The sequence below is a fragment of the Sarcophilus harrisii genome, chromosome 2 (genome assembly GCF_902635505.1).
Source record: "Sarcophilus harrisii chromosome 2, mSarHar1.11, whole genome shotgun sequence".
NCBI classification, from domain to species: Eukaryota; Metazoa; Chordata; class Mammalia; order Dasyuromorphia; family Dasyuridae; genus Sarcophilus; species Sarcophilus harrisii.
Window position 1 is genome coordinate 418,699,620 of NC_045427.1, and position 19,635 is coordinate 418,719,254.

Below are 19,635 nucleotides of genomic sequence, written 5' to 3' on the forward strand. Positions count from 1 at the left end.
TCTTTTCTTTGGAATCAAGTTTGGTCATTACAGCTACATTGTGTTCAGTTTGGGACTTTTGTTTTTCTTGATTGTTTATCTTCCACTTACACTGCAATGCTGTAGTCATAGTCACTGAGTACATTGTTCTCCTGCTTTCCCAAGTCTAGAATGAAACTCATATCAAATAGGATCATTTCATTCTTTGTACTTATATTTCTAGGATCTGGCACAGTGCCTGGCACATAATACATACTATTTATCATTTGATATTTTTGAGGACAGTAATTCTATTACATTCTTGTACCACAATTTATATAGCTATTCAACAATTGATGAATTTGTTTCCAGTTCTTTGCCACCAGAGAAAAAGTTGCTGTAAATATTTTGGCATATATTGGACCTTTCTAGTTTTGATCTTCATGATATATATATATATATATATATATATATATATATATATATATATTTGATTGTGAGATATCTGGGTCAAATTATATGGACATTTTTAGTCACATTTTTAAGTATAATTCTGAAGTGAATTGGAACAATTCATAGGTGTATCACAGTAGTGTGTCTGTCTTCAGCCCTTTTAATGTTTATTATTTCCATCTTTTACAGTCGTCTTTGCCAAACTGCAAGTATAAATTGAAACTATTTTGGTTATTATTGGTAATTTAGATCAATCTTAAATGGTAGTTAATAGTTTGAAATTTTTTTATGTCATTTTTTTTTCATTTTATTAAATTGTTCAATTCATTCACATTTAAAATTATGATTTAGATTTATGTTTACTTTTCTTTCTCTAGATTGTCCTTAACTTTTGTATTTGCATTTCCAATCTATTTTTCTCTCTCTTATTTTTTTGGATTTACTTGCACTTGCAACTTCCAGTTTTTCTATTCTGCCCATGGTTTTGAAGTAAAGACCTTTTCATTTTTCTTTTTTTCCTCAAAAGTACTTTATTTTTCAAGATACATGTAAAGATAATTTTCAACATTCATTTTTTATAAAAGCGTTTCATTTTCTCAAATACATGCAAAGATAATTTTCATTTTTTCAAATACATGCAAAGATAATTTTCATCATTCACCTTTGCAAAATCTTGTGCTCTAAATTTTTCTCCCTTCCTTTTCCCTTCCCCTAGACAACAAGAAATCCAATACATGTTAAACATGTGCAATTCTTCTAAAATGTTTCCATATTTGTAATGGTATCAAAAATCAAATAAAAAGGGGGAAAAATGAAAAAAGAAAAAAGACACAAGCAAACAAACAATAATATAAGGGAAAATACTATCCCTTTGATCCACATTCGGTCTTCATAGTTTTCTCTTTGGATGTAGATGGCACTTTCCATCAAAAGTCTATTGGAATTGCCTTGAATCACCTCATTGTTGAAAAGAGGCAAGCCCATCACAGTTGATCATTATAATAGTCTTGTTTCAACATTCATTTTTGTAAGAATTTGTGTAGCAAATTTTTCTTCCTCCCCAATAATCTGATATAGGTGAAAAATGTGCAATCCTTTAAATATATTTTCTATATTTGTCATGTTGTGCAAAAAAAATTAGATCCAAGGGGGGAAAAAAACAAGACAAAATATAGTTTGCAATTCTTTTGAGAACTTTTTGTTCACATTTTTGACCTCTTAATTGTTTTTGTTAATTGCCTACATATTTTGGAAAGCAGACTCTTATCAGATATGTATAATGAAAATATCACACACACCCCTCATGTTGCCTTGTTATTTTACTGGCACTGATTTTGTTTGTGTGCAAAAGTACAATGAAAATTATTCTATTATCTTCTAAAACAGGATACTTAAAAGTTACTATCTTGTTAAAGTTATTATATACACTGAAAAAAACTCTACTGATATAAAAAACTTGGAGGGAGGAAACTCTTGCTACCAATACAGAATGCCATTTTCTCTGCACCTTGTATTGCCTAAAGCACTGAGAAGTCACATGATTTGTCCAGGTTCACAGACCCAGTAGAATGTGATCTCAGGCTTCATAGCTCCAAATCTGGTTTTCTATCCACTAAATTATGTTTTGGATAGATTGATAGATAATATGAAAAAGATAGAAATTTTATTATAACCTTCAAGTTAACCAACAATGTAACCAGACTGCCCCAAAAAATTTATGGCAATCTTTGGCAACATTAAAAGAAGTACAGTATTTAGCAGTCAGAACAAATAAGGGGGAAAACATAGTCATAGAGTTATACAGTGCTAAGAAAACATTTGGAATATTTTTTCAAATCTGAGTAATAAATTTTAAAGGAGTCACTGACAGAGTTAAAAGTTTCTCCAGAGAAAGGCAACTAGGGATGACTGGTCTGGAAATCACCTAAAATAGGAAATGTTAATGTTCCATAAAAAGGAACTGGACATAGTTAGCCTGGATAAAAGAAGATTCATGAAGGACGTGAAAGCTGTCTTTAAATATCTAAAGGGCAGCTGTGGAAGAAGAAAGAATTATTCTGCATAGTTACCAGAAGGAAAAAAAAATTGTACTGATGAATGAACATTACATGAAAGAATATTTGGGTTCAATGTGAAGATCTTTTTTCATAATTAAGATCTGTTAAAAGAAAAAAAATGTATTGCTTTATTAGATAATTTATTTCTTGTCGCACTATAAGTACTCAAAGAAAAGCTGGATCTTTTTCAGGCATTTTGTAGAAGGGACTCCTGCATGTGGTATGAAGTTCTAAGTAACATCTCATGTTATTTCAACTGTTAAGATTATATTAGCCATTCTTAATTTTTGAAGGCTTTTCATGTTGTGAGAAAAAGTAGCTACAATCCATGTGACAAAATGATCAAAGTTTGAAATCAAAAAGTGTAAGAAAGTTTTACAAGAAAAAAAAAGATTGAAGGAGAAAGATGGGAGGTAGACTGGATCAAGAATTAAGATAAGTGAAAAAGGAAATTAGAACAATGATGATCAAGAAGAAAAAGATACCAGATAGAACTGATCAATTCAAAACTTTGCAGAGTTAAATGGAATTGAGATAGGAATGTTCAACAAGGACTAATTGTACCCTTCAAGTAAAAAAATTTTGGCTTTTTTTAGGTGATGAAAAACTTGAACATTTTTTCCTTTTCCTTAAATGAATTTTTTTCAAATTTTTCTAAACATACTATTTAATTTCAAAATTGTCAACTATTTCTCAATTTTTACCCACTGAGACAACAGAACAAATTGAAAAAAAAAAATAAATTTTTAAAAAAGCATACCTTTTAGACCTAAAGTCTGCAACTGAAACAGTTTTCCCAGCTCAAAAGGTAGAACTCGTAACAGGTTGTTATTTAAATGGAGTTCCCTGTTGGAAAAATAAAAGTTTCAGGCAGAAGTTAACATTAGGTTTCATTAAAGGTTTTTAATTTATTCTTTGAGAAATAAACTGGGCAAATAACTTATTTTAAAAAATACATTCTAATCTGAATTTAGTTTAGCACACAGGGTACAAAACAGATTAAGTAATGATGATGCAGCTAAGCATTTATAGTTTAAAAATGTAGAATCTAAAAAAGGTTTATATGATCTTGCAGTAACATTCAATGGAATGTTTAGATTATCAATCTATGGTAAATTATTCTTTGAATTTACTTTATATTCATTTTGCACAGACTGTTTTACAGTGTTAAAAACATTCACAATTTAATGTTGGATAGACCAAATATAACTGTAGGAATATCAGTTTATAATAAAGGCAGTACAGCATTACTCTTGGCAGGTATTCATAAAGATTGTTCCTATAATCCTTGGTACTTTCATTTATATTTAAAATTACCTATTTGCTACTAAGTAAAACTAAAGGATTCTACTAAAAAGAGGTCAGGAGAAACAAGATTTTGAATAATGTCAATAAAAATATTTATTATCTCTTGGGCCATAAGCATATTTGATTTGACTTCCTTTCCTGGCCAAAAACTAAAACTATGATAACACAGAACTCTTTTTTTTTTTTTTTTTAAATCAAGACAATTGGGGTTAAATGACATGTCCAGGGTCACACAGCTAAAAAGTGTTAAGTGTCTGAGGCCGGATTTGAATTCAGGTCCTCCTAACTCCAAAGCCAGTACTCTATTCATTGTGCCCTCTAGTTGCTCTCAACACAGAACTCTTTAAGAATTTTAATTTTCCATTTGGGTATTTTTCTTGGAACTTGTCTTCTATTACACAAATGTAGAGCCTAATCCATTAGAGCCAGAATAGAGCCAATCAAGCTTTGCTCCTTTCCTTTAAATGGACCAAGATAGGAAACAAATAAAATGGAATTGCAGGAAGTAAGTACTGAGTCAATCAATAGCTATTTTCTTGCACATACTATATGCAAAGCAATGTCGTAGGCGGTAACAGAGATACAAAGATAAAGACATAATCCCTACTCTCATGGTTATAATCTTTCAGGGAAACCAGACACACAAAAAATGAATATGCAATACTATTAAATATTTATACATAACCATGGTAAAATATAAGAAATAAACAAAGTGACAAGAAGCACAGTCATTTCTAGTTTGGAACAGGGGCTGCGGAGAAAAGTATAAGTTTAAGCTAAGCTTGACCATGACTTGCAAAAATGCAGAGCAGAGAGAGGTGCTAGAGGAATGAGAAATGGGCCTTCTAAACAAATGGTTGTACACAGACTCTTAATTGGTTTAAAAAAAAAACACAGACTCTTAATTGGTTTAAAAAAAAAACAACAACAACAATGTAAGGGCTAAGTAAATATGGTAGACCAAGGTCCATTCATCTTTTGGAGACCATATACAAAACTTAGATTTACAAGGTGAACATAACTGGACATACTCTGTACACAGAAGTTATTCCCAAATTTAAACTTAGTCTAGAAATTAAAGAGCTTATAGCTGAAATTTTTAATCTAATATTCAACCAAATTTTAGAAACACATTTGGTTCAAATATTCCACAAAATGTAAGTTTTTTCTATAACATAAAGGGACTGCTACATAATTTCAAAAAATGTTATCAACTTGTTGCCAAAAATGCTATAAAAATCTACAAAGAACAATACTTTAAAAATATTCAACATAAAAAAGTACTAATAAATGCATTTTAATTATTTTCAAGATTAATCATGCTATAATAACATGTCTGAGGGAGCCTACTTTTATATTTAGTCAAATGTATTTACCTGAGTGACACCATGTTTCCGAGTTCTGCTGGTAAACTACGGATTTTATTAGAGGACATGTCCAGATAAACCAAATTTTGAAGCTTGGCAATGTCGGAAGGAATGCGGGATAAAGAATTGTCACTGAGATGCAAAGCTGTCAAGTGGGTCAGTGACCATAAAGATGAGCTTAAGCTTCTTACTTTTCCTATAAAAGAAAGACAATAAAAGTAATCTAAAGTTGTCATTATTTCCCCCCCTCAACATCTAGTTCCAAAATGAAACAAAAATTAGGGTGTAACAAATCACTTTAAAATAAAATAGCTGTACAATGTGCACGCAAAAAAATTACAACTGGCTTCAAATCATCTTTTTGTTTAGTTACAAATTGATAAAAGCATACTAAAATTTTTAAAGATACTGTCCTTTACAGAGTAAAACAGGATGTAATTTGTCATTTAAATGACCTGAGATTAGTCGGTATTTTAAGTAGAAATAAATTAATCATTTATATCTATAATAAAGGGGCAGGTGGGTGGCACAATGGATAGAGCATCTGGCTTGAAATTAAAACATTTACTAGTTGTGTGTCTCTGAGCATGTCACTTAAACCTGTTTGCCTTGATTTTCTCATCTGTAAAATGAGTCAGAATACGAAATCACAAGCTACTCTACTATCTTTTCCAAGAAAACACCAAATAGGGTTCATGAAGAGACAAAAAAGACAGAACAACAAATCTATAATAAACTCCATCATACCTGAACACACCTTTCAACTTAGATTCATACCAAGAAATAGCTTGAGTTAATTAACTAAGCTGTGCTGGGCATATTCCCTCATTGAAAAAAAGAAAAAAAAAAAAAAAAAACCAAGCAACTCATCATAATAGTGATACTCCTAACTTGATTAGTAGATCCAATTTGCCAAGACCAATTAAGTTGCACCTGCATCCACAACACATTAAGAATCTTAACTGGAACCTTATATAGTTAAGATGAACAACAATGCCAGAAACAAGTAGCTTTCAGAGAACAGTGGTTATCTTTGTTAAAAAACAGTTAAGGAATCAAGTTAAAGTACTGCAGGCCAGATAATGGAATCAAATAAATGATAATGCTGCTAGAGAGTATTAAGCCTGATTTCTGGCCCAATATGAATGCAATCTACTTCTAGTTTCCATAATCTATTTAAAATCTACCCCACTAATGGTCACTGCTGGGTGAGAAAAACTCTTAAAATCTCATGAAAAATGCTATAACTGATTTTCTAAAACTTCAAAACTATCTCAAACCTGGAAGTTATATTCTCTATTATGCAATATTTAAACAGAGGTACCACAGTAATATATGTTTTGTCAGGTAAAGCATGTATTCTGATAAGTAGTTTTATATTTGGCTGTTTTCCAAGTGAAGGTCAATGAGAAAGTTGAAGATGTATAACTGGGAAGTAACTGACATGTAAAAAAAATTATCCACAAAACTTTTAAGAACTGCATTTTAGGGGTTTTATTCATTCAACAAAACAACAAAAACATTTGTGAGCATTTCCTGAGTACTAGGTGCTGTAGGGAAAACAAATTGGCATAAAAATGGATGGATACCTTCTCTCATGGAACTGATAATCATTCGGGAGGAGGGGGGGGGGAGTCAAATACTTGAATTAACAGCAGTCAATATGATAGAAAAAAGCATCCTTTCCAAGAACACCTGAGAACTATGACAAACTGAAAAAGGAAGTTTTCAGTAGGACTTAAAAAATGATTTTGGATTATGTAAGGATTTAAGAAATGTTACTGTGGTAACTTAATGTTTTCTCTTATGAAATAAATCACCTGCAAAAAAAAAGGCTTCAAAGATAATATTAGTAACTGATTAGTAACTGCTGTTACTAATTTAGAAAGCTTCACTGAACAGTTTAATTATACTAAAACAGCATGATAACATTCAAGAGCAAAGTAAACTGTACAAGAGTGTAAATGTGACCTGGTTGGATAGGTCATGCGAAAAGGATATGGGGATTTTAGCTGGCTAAAAGCTTACTATCAACAGACACTGAAATATAGTTGCTGGGGAAAAAAAAATCAATGTGTTAAGTTTATCTGAAATGTTTTTCTTCTTTGTTAAAAAGGATAGCCTGGGGCAGGAGTGAGATGGTGAGATGGGGAAGAAAGAGAAGGACATTCTTGAAGATGAAAGTGTACAAAAACAAAATATATATAATTTCAAAACTAAAGAGTCTAAATAAGAATGTTCCTGTGAAGGTTATTACCCAAACAGAGAATTGGAGGGTCAGGGGAAAGAGATGGGACAAAAACATTTATTACATACCATTCCTATACTAAAATGCTTTTATGCTACTCAACTGGGATTCTATTTCCTGCTACTCTATCTATCGGCTTACACTATTCTTTAATCACACAAAATGATCTCACTAACCAATGATCCTACATTTACATATTTGAACACATATTCATGATAAAAATAATCTATCTTAAGCTTTATACATTTCATTAATTTTCATAACTCATTTCACCATGGCTTACCACTTATTTCAAGCTCTGCCCAGTGTGACTTTTTCCCATTGGCTGCTTCCTCTGAGGACATAATTGTGTACATCCTCCGGGGGTCAGGTGGATCGTACTTTTCTTTGGGCATGCCTGTTGAATGAATAGAAAAAAATATGTACATTTATATATCTATATTTGTATATGCCTTTATATATTAAAATACCCCACCAAATTGTAATGGGTCTCACTTATACTTAAAGATGATTAAAATCATGTCCTAAATTTTAAATACTTTTCAAATAAAACCATAAAATTTAAGTAAGCTGAAATATAAACCCTCTAAAATTATCCTTCAAAACACAATTAATACCTTAAAAACTTTTTATAAGCTTTAAAAGTCTTAAGATTTAAAGACTATGACTTCTGGAACTGTATATCAGAAACCACTGAAAAATTAATAGGGAGTAACCAATGGTTACTAATGCATTTTTCTTGTTTGGGGGAAAAAACTCTAAAACAAAATAATGTTATCTTATACGCATTTATAATATTCTTGACTTTATCCATTAGATACTTATTGAAAAGAAGATTCATAAAGAAAGGAGGGAATAACTTAAAGGATTTGTGCACTAATGAAAACATTTACTTATTTGCTGGTTTGTTTTTATTTAATTACCTTTGGGGCCCCTTTGTAATATTTTTGTTTAAATCCAAGACTAATTATATTAAATGGGGAAAATTACTTTGACATGATTCATCACTCACTATTCTAAAGTACTATCATTCTTTGCTATCAGACCCCTAATTTTCTCTCTGTGTGTGTGTGTGTGTGTGTGTGTGTGTGTAAAAGTAATTTTTTTTTGCCTTTCAAGAGCATTTGGGGGTTATAGCTAAGGTGCTCCCAAGCCCATGAAGAAAAAGAAGATAAAATAAAGAGTATTAGGACTCTTGAGAAGAATAGCAGAAGTGGTATCACTGCCAGTTACAATGTATTCTCTATCAGTAACTTTGGGGAAAACTTTAGGGGGAAGTAGTGTGGTGTATAATGTGGCAGCAGTTAAGTTGGCTTATAAAGTATAGGATAGGCTATACTAAATTAAAAATTCTCACAAGTAAAATTCTACAATATCTACCTGTAAACATCTATATAATCACTGGGGACTTCCAGTTAAAAGTTTTAAGTCTCTTAACTTAACTGTCTCTTCTATTATATATTATTGCCATAATTAGGAATCCCTGTTCCAGGGGGCAGCAGTGCATCCTAAACTGCATAAAATAAAATAACCTGGTTCTTGGGTTTTAAGATCACAAATTTCAGTAAAATGCACACAGAATTTCACCCAAATATTCTACCCAAAGGAAATTACTGATAGACATCAAAAGAATATTTTCTCTCATTTCATAAAATGCCTCTAGGATATTTGACTATCAAAATTACATCTTTTTAAAGTATACCAAAATAATCTTACAAAGAATAAAATGAGAATGATAACTTTCACTCAAATGAAATATATAGAAATTTCCCAAATGATCCTAAGTAGCTAATGCTACCACTGCTAGAATATTACTGGCCATGAATTGAGAATATATTAATATAGAAGTCATACAGAAACCTTCAAATGGGACTCTTACAAAATAAAATTAATAAAAATAAGGTAAAGGAAACCTGGGGAATAATAAAATACATTCTTTTATAGAAAGTTCTAAAAGATGAAATTCCTACAATATAAATTATTGCACATAGAAAGAAAAAAGTGAAGAATTTAAAGAAAGTATATAAAATATTATATAAGTATTTTAAAATGGCACAAAATTTTAAACATCAGAAAGGCAAAAAGCTCATGATATGCCAAAGTAGAAGGGGAGATCTAAAAATATATAAAAGGCATTTTTAGCCATGTTTAAAAAAAAAACAAAACAGAATAGAAACAAGGAATAGGCAGTATTGTTCAAGTAAGAAGACAAAAAAGAAAACTCCTAAATTGTTTCTCTCTTTTCTGACAAGGAAAGGATCTTCAAATTGGAAGTTGTTCATCACAAAGAAAGCTTTACAATCTAAAAGCTCCCTATTCATATTTTCTTAACACCTCAGCAGCAATTACATTCTACATTATACTTATTTAATTAAACATGTCTTATCTTTCCTGTTAAACTATTAATTCCTTCAAAAGAGAAACCATGATTCAGATTAGTCATTTCTATATGGCCCTCATTACAAATAATAGTATTCTGCCTCATTTGGCAGGCATTCAAATACATTAAACTAAAAATAGTATTTACTATTTCCTCTGGTTACCAATTAATTTCAAAAACTCAAATCCCAAAACAGTCAATAACCTTAATGCTCTAGTGTTTGACAAACCCAAAGACCCCAGTTTTGGGGATAAGAATGCATCATTTGACAAAAATTGCTGGGAAAATTGGAAACTAGTATGGCAGAAACTAGGCATTGACTCACACTTAACACCATACACCAAGATAAGGTCAAAATGGGTTCATGACCTAGGCATAAAGAATGAGATTATAAATAAATTAGAGGAATACAGGATAGTTTAGCTCTCAGACCTGTGGAAGAGGAAGGAATTTATGACCAAAGAAGAACTAGAGGTCATTACTGATCACAAAATAGAAAACTTTCATTATATCAAATTGAAAAGTTTTTGTACAAACAAAACTAATGCAGACAAGATTAGAAGGGAAGCAATAAACTGGGAAAACATGTTTATAGTCAAAGGTCTGATAAAGGCCTCATTTCCAAAATATATAGAGAACTGACTCTAATTTATAAGAAATCAAGCCATTATCCAATTGATAAATGGGCAAAGAATATGAACAGACAATTCTCAAAGAAACTGAAACCATTTCTAGCCATATGAAAAGATGCTCCAAGTCATTATTAATCAGAGAAATGCAAATTAAGACAACTTGAGATACCACTACACACCTGTCAAACTGGCTAGAATGACAGGGAAAGATAATGCGGAATGTTGGAGGGGATATGGGAAAACAGGGACATTAACAAATTGTTGGTGGAATTGTGAATACATCCAGCTCTGCATATATGCAAAAGAAATAGTATTCAATCGTTGGGGACAAGTAAACATTGCCTTGACTCAGAACCTAACAGTTTGCAAAGCAATTTGGAACTATGCTCAAAAAGTTATCAAACTGTGCATATCCTTTGACCCAGCAGTGTTACTACTGGGCTTATATCCCAAAGAGATCTTAAAGAAGAGAAAGGGACCTGTATGTGCAGAAATGTTTGTGGCAGCCCATTTGTAGTAGCCAGAAACTGGAAACTGAGTAGATATCCATCAATTGGAGAATGGCTAAATAAATTGTGGTATATGAATATTATGGAATATTATTGTTTGGTAAGAAATGACCAACAGGATGATTTCAGAAAGGCCTAGAGAGACTTATATGAATTGATGCCGAGTGAAATGAGCAGAACCAGATCATTATATACTTCAACAATAATACTATATGATAATCAATTCTGATGGACTTGGCCATCTTCAGCAATGAGATGAACCAAATCAGTTCCAATGGAGCAGTAATGAACTGAACCAGCTACACCCAGTGAAAGAACTCTGGGAGATGACTAAGAGCCATTACATTGAATTCCCAATCCCTATATTTTTACCCGCCTGCATTTTTTATTTCCTTCACAGGCTAATTATACAATATTTCAGAGTCCGATTCTTTTTGTACAGCAAAATAATGGTTTGGACATGTGTACTTATTTTGTATTTAATTTATACTTTAACATATTTAACATGTATTGGTCATCCTGCCATCTAGGGGAAGGGGAAGGGGAAAGGAGGGGAAAAACTGGAACAAAAGGTTTGGCAATTGTCAATGCTGTAAAATTATCCATGCATATAACTTGTAAATAAAAAGCTATTAAAAATTAAAAAAAAAACCCTCATCCCTATGTCCAGAAGAATTATATTCCAAAGTGCTAAAGAAATATATGACCTCAGAGCCATAAGGAATCATGACAAATGAAAGATATTTAAAAATGGAGATGACAAAAGATCCCAATTTTCAAATGAAGGGGAAAAAAAATCAATTTAAAAAAATATGGGCAAATATGACACCAAGTGCCTGAGAAAGTTTTAGAACAGATAATAAAAAGCTGACTTATGGCCCCTTAAGGAAGTATAAGAAGCCAGCATGTGTTTATACACATCAAAGGGCCCTCAAAATTTGGGCTATCAAGATATCATAAGTTTCCTAATGAATTCACAGGTGGCAAAGCAATAAATAGCTGGCATCTACTGATTAGAGAAATGTATATTAAAACAACTCTGAGGTAGCACCTCACACCCATCAGACTGGCTAAGATGACAGGAAAAGATAACAATAAATGTTGGAAGGAATGTGGGAAAATGGAGATACTTGCATTGCATTGTAACACATGCATTACTGGTGGAATTGTAATTACTCTGGAGAGTAATTTGGAATTAGAGCTATAAAACTGTGATCCTTTGATCCAGCAATACTACTACTACTAGGTCTATATTCCAAAGAGATCATAAAAGAAGGAAAAAGATCCTGTTTGTAGCAGCTCTTTTTGTATTGGCAAATAATCAGAAATTGAATGGATGCCCATTGATTGGGAAATGGCTGAATAAATTATGCTATATGAATGCAATGGATTGTTATTGATTAGCATAAAATTGATGAGCAGGCTGATTTCAGAAAGGCTTGGAAGAAACCCTGAATGAAGTAAGAAAGACTTACATGAATTAATGCTGAGTAAAGTGAACAGAACCAAGAAAAAATTCTACATAGTTAAAAACAAGAGTATGTGATGGTTAATTGTAATGGACTTGGCTCTTCTCAGCAATGCAGTGATCCAAGATAATTCCAATAGATTTGGGATAGAAAATGCCATCTGAATCTAGAGAGAGAATTATGGAAACACTATGCGGATGGAAATATAATTTTCACCTCTTTTTGCTTTGTTTTGTTTTCTTTCTTGTGGTTTTCCCCTTTTGTTCTGATTTTTCTTTCCCATCATGACTCATATGAAAATGTTAAAAAGAATGTATATGCAAAAATAACTAAATAAATATAAAAAAGAAAGAAAAAAAGAAATGAAAATGAAAAGAGGAAAAAAGAACAGCTAGCATATATTGTAGGAAAACAAAAATTCAAAAATCTAGCTAGGTTAAAACAAATGATGAAAAAATGATTATATTTAGTTATGAAATAGGACTAAAGCTATGATTTAATTAGTACAGAAAACTCTTAGATGAGAAACCTAACTGCCTCTAACTAATACAGTTTGGTACCTTCTTTGCAAAGATAACATTAATATTGTACTTTTATTTCATAGAACCACTTTGCAGGAATGATTCTCTAGCATCAAAGCTATATTCAAATGTATCAGGGAATACTATTTGCTTTAATATGAGGTACATGATATTTATCAATCTAAATAGGAAATGTGTTAAATACTTAGCTACAAATGATACCCTTAAACAAATTAAACAATTGTTAAAAATATGACCTTAAATCACTTGTGGTTTGTAACATATATGTGTGTATATGTGACTAATAATCTTATTGTTTTATATTAATTTTGTATAAAGGGGCCTTAAGCTAAAATATACTCAAATTGTCTTTAATTGAATTCAGATAATTTAAAATGTTCAAAACATCTCACATATACTTTATTTAATTTTATTTATTTATTTATTTGTTTGTTTTGCTAAATGAATTGACTACAGTCTCTGGTTACATTTCCACAACCACAGACTAATTTAAGATGATGACTAAATTAAGATTAGTTGAGGGGATTTTTCTTTATGTGAAAAAGGGTTTATGAAATAAAATAAAAATCCAACCTTATCAAAAAATCTTAATGACAAAAATTCAAATAAAGGAATTTATCAGTTCAGTAGTAAATTCATAAAAACCCAAGCCAAATACTGTATATAAAAATTGAGTATAAAATAATTTTAAGTTGTTTTATTTGTAACAATCTTACTCAAGACTTTAAATAAAAATATTCTAATAGATAAAACACCCCAAATCTTCCTCTTATTTTCCTAGTATTTTGGCGAACTATCTTTGAGAATTATTAGATTTAAACTCAATTTCAGCTCAGTAAAGAAAATGTCATTTTTAAGACAAAACACTTCTTCATTTCTTTATAGTCATCATTTTCTTTTTTTCTACAATATTTGCATTTGATTTAGCTCCAGCTAGGACTCTTGATGGTGCTCTGCATATATGCAAAAGAAATTCGTTGGGGACAAGTAAACATTGCCTTGACCCAGAACCTAACAAATTGCAAAGAGTCTGGAAGTGTCAAAGCCAACACCTGTTAAACACTCACCAGGATCACCTTTCCATTAAGAAACTTCAAGGGTTTGTAGGAATCTGTGTTTCCACAAAGTAGTTTGAAAACTATAACTATGAGGGAATTTTTAAAAGTGGATTTTTGAAAATTTGGTATTTCACACAATTCCCATGAACTTAATTAACAATCAATTATCAATCATTTATTCACCAGGTAATATGCTGGATCCTGAAGATACAAGGAAAAAAAAAATGTCCTCAAGAGTTTCTATTCCATGGGGTAAGCCAAATAAAGTGCATAACAAAATAGATTTAAAGAAGACATAAGGTAATCGAACCACCTTTAACAGGTAAAAGTGAGGAGTGAATGGATTCTAGGCATGACGGACAATCAATATACAAGCATAAAGATGGGAGATATAGTGTTATGTATAATTTTCAGTAGTAGGGTAAGTTTGGCTGAACCACAGTGCCTCAAGGGAAGCAATGTGTATAAATAGGCTGAAAAAGTAAGTTGGGATCAGGCTATGAAAAGCTTTGAATGGACAAAATGAGGAATTTAAATTTAACCTTGGAAATAAAAAGGATCCATAGAGTGGAGAATGACAGGAAAACACTGAACTAAGAATGGACTAGAATGGGGATATACTTGAAGCAAGGAGACCAATTAGAAGGCTAGTGCATCCCAGGCCTGACAGTGGTTGTAAGGAGTGAAGGGGATGGATGTGAGAATTGCTGTAGAACTATAAACTTATGGATCTGGCAATACAAGTTAGGTAAGGGACAGGAAAGAATAGAGGATGACACAAAGGCAGTGAACTGTAAAGTATGGTGGGCATCTCAAAGTTTGAAAAGGGAGAGCTTGGAAAGACATGGGCTTGGGGGAAAAGTTCTAAGATCCACTTTGGACATGTTAAATCTGAGATGCCTATGAGATATATAGTTCAAAATGTTGATGGTATTGGACTTTTGCTCAGGACAGAGACGAGAAAGAACATATAAATACAAATTATAGCTGCATCGAGATCATCAAACCCATGAGGTTACCCACGAGTAAGTGCAGAGAGAGAGAAGCATCCAAAACAGAACTTTAGCATAGAACCAAACCATGCTTTGCTCCCTAACTGTAGGCATACTACAGTTATGGGACAAACTATGGATGATGATCTGGCAAAGGAGATGGGATAGGAGAGATCAGGTATGTAAGAAAAAGAATTAAGAGAAAGCAGTATCAACAGAGTATCCAGGAAGAAAAGGTTGTGTGCAGATGAAAAAAATTAAGGATTGAGGAAAAAGCCATTAAATTTAGCTGTTGACATCAGTGATGTCTTTTGAAGAAAGATTCTTCTAAGTAATGAGGCTACAATTTAAACTGCAAAAGGCTGAGAAGATAACAAGAAGTGGAGGTTACAAAGCATACACACTTTTTAAAAGTTTGACATTGAAAGGGAAGAGAGAGTGTGTTAGGGTCTGATAGGGCCAAGTAAGGGATTGTAGAAGTAGGGAAGGAACTGCTTGGGAAATGGCAGAGAAGTTGAGATAAAGGAAAGGGATAGGATCAAGATACATCTTAAAGGGTTAGCTTTAATGACAAAGGCCACCTCTTCAAAGAGCAAAGGAAGAAAGAATAGGACACAGATTAGAGTATCAAATAGTTTCAACCTTAAAAGATAAGGGGAAAAAATCACTAAATTTAAAGACAAGAATAGAAACTGGTTTCTTAAGAAGCATCTGGCAAAAAAAAAAAAAAAAAAAATTAAGATTATAAACAGTTCATAGCATAAATGCAAAATGCCAATAGAATTTGTATTCTTCTCTCTTGTAAACTTGCCATTTGAAGTAAAAGTCTTATAAAAAGTGATCTGAAACCCAATTCTCAAACTGAGATGATTCCACCATTTTAAATGGCTAATAGAATTAGGATGTTAACTGTAAAAAATGCCATTTTAAAAATACACTACCTTTTAAAAGTATTTTTTAAATTGAAACTCAAGTGCTAATCTAGATTAGGAGCTGAGAAATTGAGAGTTTATGTGAAAGGAAAAAATAAAGTATATTTTTATAGATGATTAGCAAAAGGAGGCGAATTTGGAACCTGCTTACTTTCATTGCTGTCTTCTATTCCAAACTGAGTTCTAGCAAGAAGATAGGGAACAAAATCTGAGCCCTCATTCTAAAGAAGTCAAGAGTATATGGGGTGCATACTGTTCAAAAGTGACATAACACTGTTTTTGGTACTGTGATATATTTGAAAACTGAAAGCATTGCCCTTTTTTTGATCATCTAACCACCATCCCCCTAACGCAACTAAGCGGAAAGCTTGTCATCCTCAGCTCCTATTCTCACACTCTTCACTCACATATCTTACCATTCACCAAGTCCTGTTTTTCCACCTTTTTAGCAACTTTTGTGTATGCCTCTTTCTTCTGGTGGGGACATCATCCTAATAAAGGTCTTTACACCTGGACTAGTACTTTAATAGCTTGTTGGCTACTCTCTACCTCAAGTCTCTCCCTACTTCTGAAGTTCATCTCTACACTCAGCTGTCAAATTACTCTTGCTAAGATACAGATCTGACTATCTTGTACCCTACTTTCCCTCCCTCATTATATATTCCAATGGCTCCCTGTCACTTCTAGGTTCAAATATACAAATCCAGTTTGGTGTTCAAAGCTCTTCACAATCTGGTGCTCTCCTACCTTTATACTCTTCTTATACCTTACTCCTCCTGCCCTGAATTCTGCAATTTAGTAATATTGGCCTCCTTGTTGTTCCTCATACCTGATACTCCATTTCCTAACTGAGCATATTTACTAGTTATCCCTCATATCTGGAATTTTCTCCTTCCTCATCTCATGTTGGCTTTCCTGAAATCCAGTGAAAATCCTATCTTCTTCAAGAAGCCTTTCTTGATGCTCTTTAATGCCACCCCTTGCCTTCTGCCGAGTATTCAACTTACCTTGAATAGATCTTATTTGTACAGAGTAATTTGCATGTGTTGCCCCCATTAGACAGTAAGCTCCCTTTTGCCTTTATTTCCCCAGTACTTAGTACAGTGCCAGGCACATAACAAGAACTTAAAAAATGCTTATTAACAAATTATTTTAAAATTTCAGAAGGCTATTAAGACATATAAAGCAGTTTTAGAAATTCCATGTTAAATTAATTATATTCCCCCCAAAAAAACCATATATAATAAAAATTCATTTTCACATGCTGTTTTCTGTTCTTTGCATAAAGAAGCACTCATGTTTTACAAGTTCATAAAAAGGAAAATGTTTTAAAATACACTATAACTTGCCTAAAGCTTTTTTTCTTTGCTTTTCAGCCAACAATTATTCCTTAATGCATCATTTTACGTTTGTTCCTACTAATTTCACTCAGTAAAAGTTCCTAATCATTTCTGTTTTTTCAGAGACAATTTAGAGAATTTAAAACTATTCTTCAATGTGCAATTACTCTCCCCACTTGTTCTTAATCTGCCAATTCAATCACTACTCTACTTCATTATCAGGATTACAAATAAAATTCTTCCTAAAGTTTTGCTATCCTTTAACATAATCTATAAATTGTAATTCCAGATTTTCTCACCTAACTCTACAAACAAAAAAAAAGTCACACCACTTATCTGCAATGTGTACAATTTTGATGTTCTTTGTGGTAGTTTATCATATGACTGCAGGCTAATTTTGGGGGGAAGGGCTATTGGCAAAGTCAAATTAAAATAATTTAGCAATCAAAATATATTTTCTAAGCAATTACCATGGGGAGGTAAACATGGTAAGAACTGTGGGATCTTTATGGTAGGAAGATCTGATCCTTGTTCTCAAGGAATGCACAATTTAAGGTACAACGGAAGTTGTATAATCTGATCTTCAGTGCCTACCAAAGAACATTAATGATATTAATAAACATAGTCAAAGTTTAGCCATCTCAAAATCTTGGTATTCGGACACTCAAAGAATTTCTGTTTTGAATAATTTAAATAGCTAAATGTTGACCCTTACAAGTATCTTTTTATTTTATTTTAACTAAAATGGATGGGAATTTTCTTCAAAAATAGTATTTACATTCTTATTTTTCTAAACAGAATATACTTTTTCTTAATGTCTTATATTCTAGTAATGCTCAAAAATGGCTAAAGGCATGCAATAAGTCAATAGGCAAAATACAAAAGAGAAAATGGCCTTTTCTTCAAGTATCTGTGATTTCATCATAATGAACATCATTATTGATTTAATCAATGCGGTAACTTCCCCACATCACCTTATAGCTAAGCAGAGAGTCTTCCAAAATTGCTGTAGCAAAAAAAAAAAAAAAATCTTGCAAGTACCCTGATAATGAGCTTCTTGTTAGTGGTAGGCTAATAGACATAACAATGGGCACAAGGTGGGAAGCTGGATAGAGTACTAGACCTGGAATCAGACTCATCTTCTTAAGTTCATCTCTGGCCTCAGATACTTACTAGCTGTGTGATCTTGCTTAGGCACTTAACCCTACTTGCCTCAGTTTCCTCATCTGTAAAATGAGCTGGAGAAAGAAATGGCAAACTATTCCATTATGTGTGACAAGAAAATTAAAAAAAAAAAAAACAAAAAAAACTTCCAAAGGGGTCATAAAGAGTCAGGCAAGATTGAAAAACAACTGAACAACAACTGATACCGTCTAGATCCAAACTAAGTTTCCAGGTTGGGAGAAGCTGCCAAACACTGTGCTCCACCAGCATTGTCGTCAGGAATCCTCAAGGTCTATTAGGTGTGTATATTCCCAAAAAAGTCAAAGATAAGAAAAGAGACCTATACCAATATTCCAAAGCAGCACTTTTTGTAGTAATAAAGACCTGGAAACAAAGTAGAAGCCCATGAACTGAGAATAGCTGGCACTGTAGTACATGAATAGAATATTATTCTATTATAATAAAAAAATTAATATTAGGAATTCAGAAGCAAGGGAAGGCTTATGTGAATGGATACATGGTTTAAAAAAAAAGACCTTAGAAAAACAATATATAACAAAACTATAAAATGCAAAGAATAGTTCAAAGAACCTGAATGCTATATATAATTATAATGACTAAATTTGGCTCCAGAAATAAGAAAAAGCATTTCTCTCTATTCTTTGCAAAGGGGGAGAGGTATGGTTGTGGAACATTGTATATAATTTTCACCTGATGTTTTGATTAGCTTTGCTGAGCTAATTTTTTTTCTCTTAAAAAAATTTGTTAAAAAGGAAGACTAACAAGATAAAATGTATATGTGAGAAAGGGAGTTATTAGAAAATAAAGGTGACAGAAATTAAAGATATCTAAAAAATGTTTTTTTAAGGGAAAAATGAACTGTTTTAAGGGCATCTAAGTTCTATGAGGTATCAAAAGATTTTAGTAGAAGTAAGATTCAAACCCAGATCTTCTGTCTCTGAATTCAGGAGCAAAGACGAATAAGGCAAAACAAACAAAACAAAATATAAAAATTAATGTTCTTTACGTAGTAAGAAAGTATGATGAGTTGCAAATTTTTGTAATTATAGTGAATGGGAGGGCCACAAAAATAAGACCTTCCCTTCATTCAGGAAAAATCTAGACAGAAGATAAGACAAATAAAGCAATAGAATATGGAAACTAATAACTGTCGGAAGTTTTTTTTTTTTTTTTTTAACTCTTTTTTTGCCTTGCAAAAGTCAGGG

General features: G+C 32.1%; 1 protein-coding gene across 3 annotated transcripts in view; it reads right to left on the minus strand.

Moving 5' to 3' along the window:
• The window catches only part of CNOT6 (CCR4-NOT transcription complex subunit 6), a 48,630-nt gene that overhangs the window by 17,535 nt on the left and 11,460 nt on the right, over positions 1-19,635 (minus strand). For all 3 annotated transcript variants that reach the window (XM_031953810.1, XM_031953808.1, XM_031953809.1), the window contains exons 2-4: positions 7,675-7,788; positions 5,153-5,339; positions 3,229-3,314 (exon numbers count right to left, since the gene is read on the minus strand). In XM_031953810.1, the coding sequence (XP_031809670.1) occupies positions 3,229-3,314; positions 5,153-5,339; positions 7,675-7,786 (385 nt within the window). In that variant the 5' untranslated portion in view covers positions 7,787-7,788. The remainder of the gene's footprint in view (positions 1-3,228; positions 3,315-5,152; positions 5,340-7,674; positions 7,789-19,635) is intronic.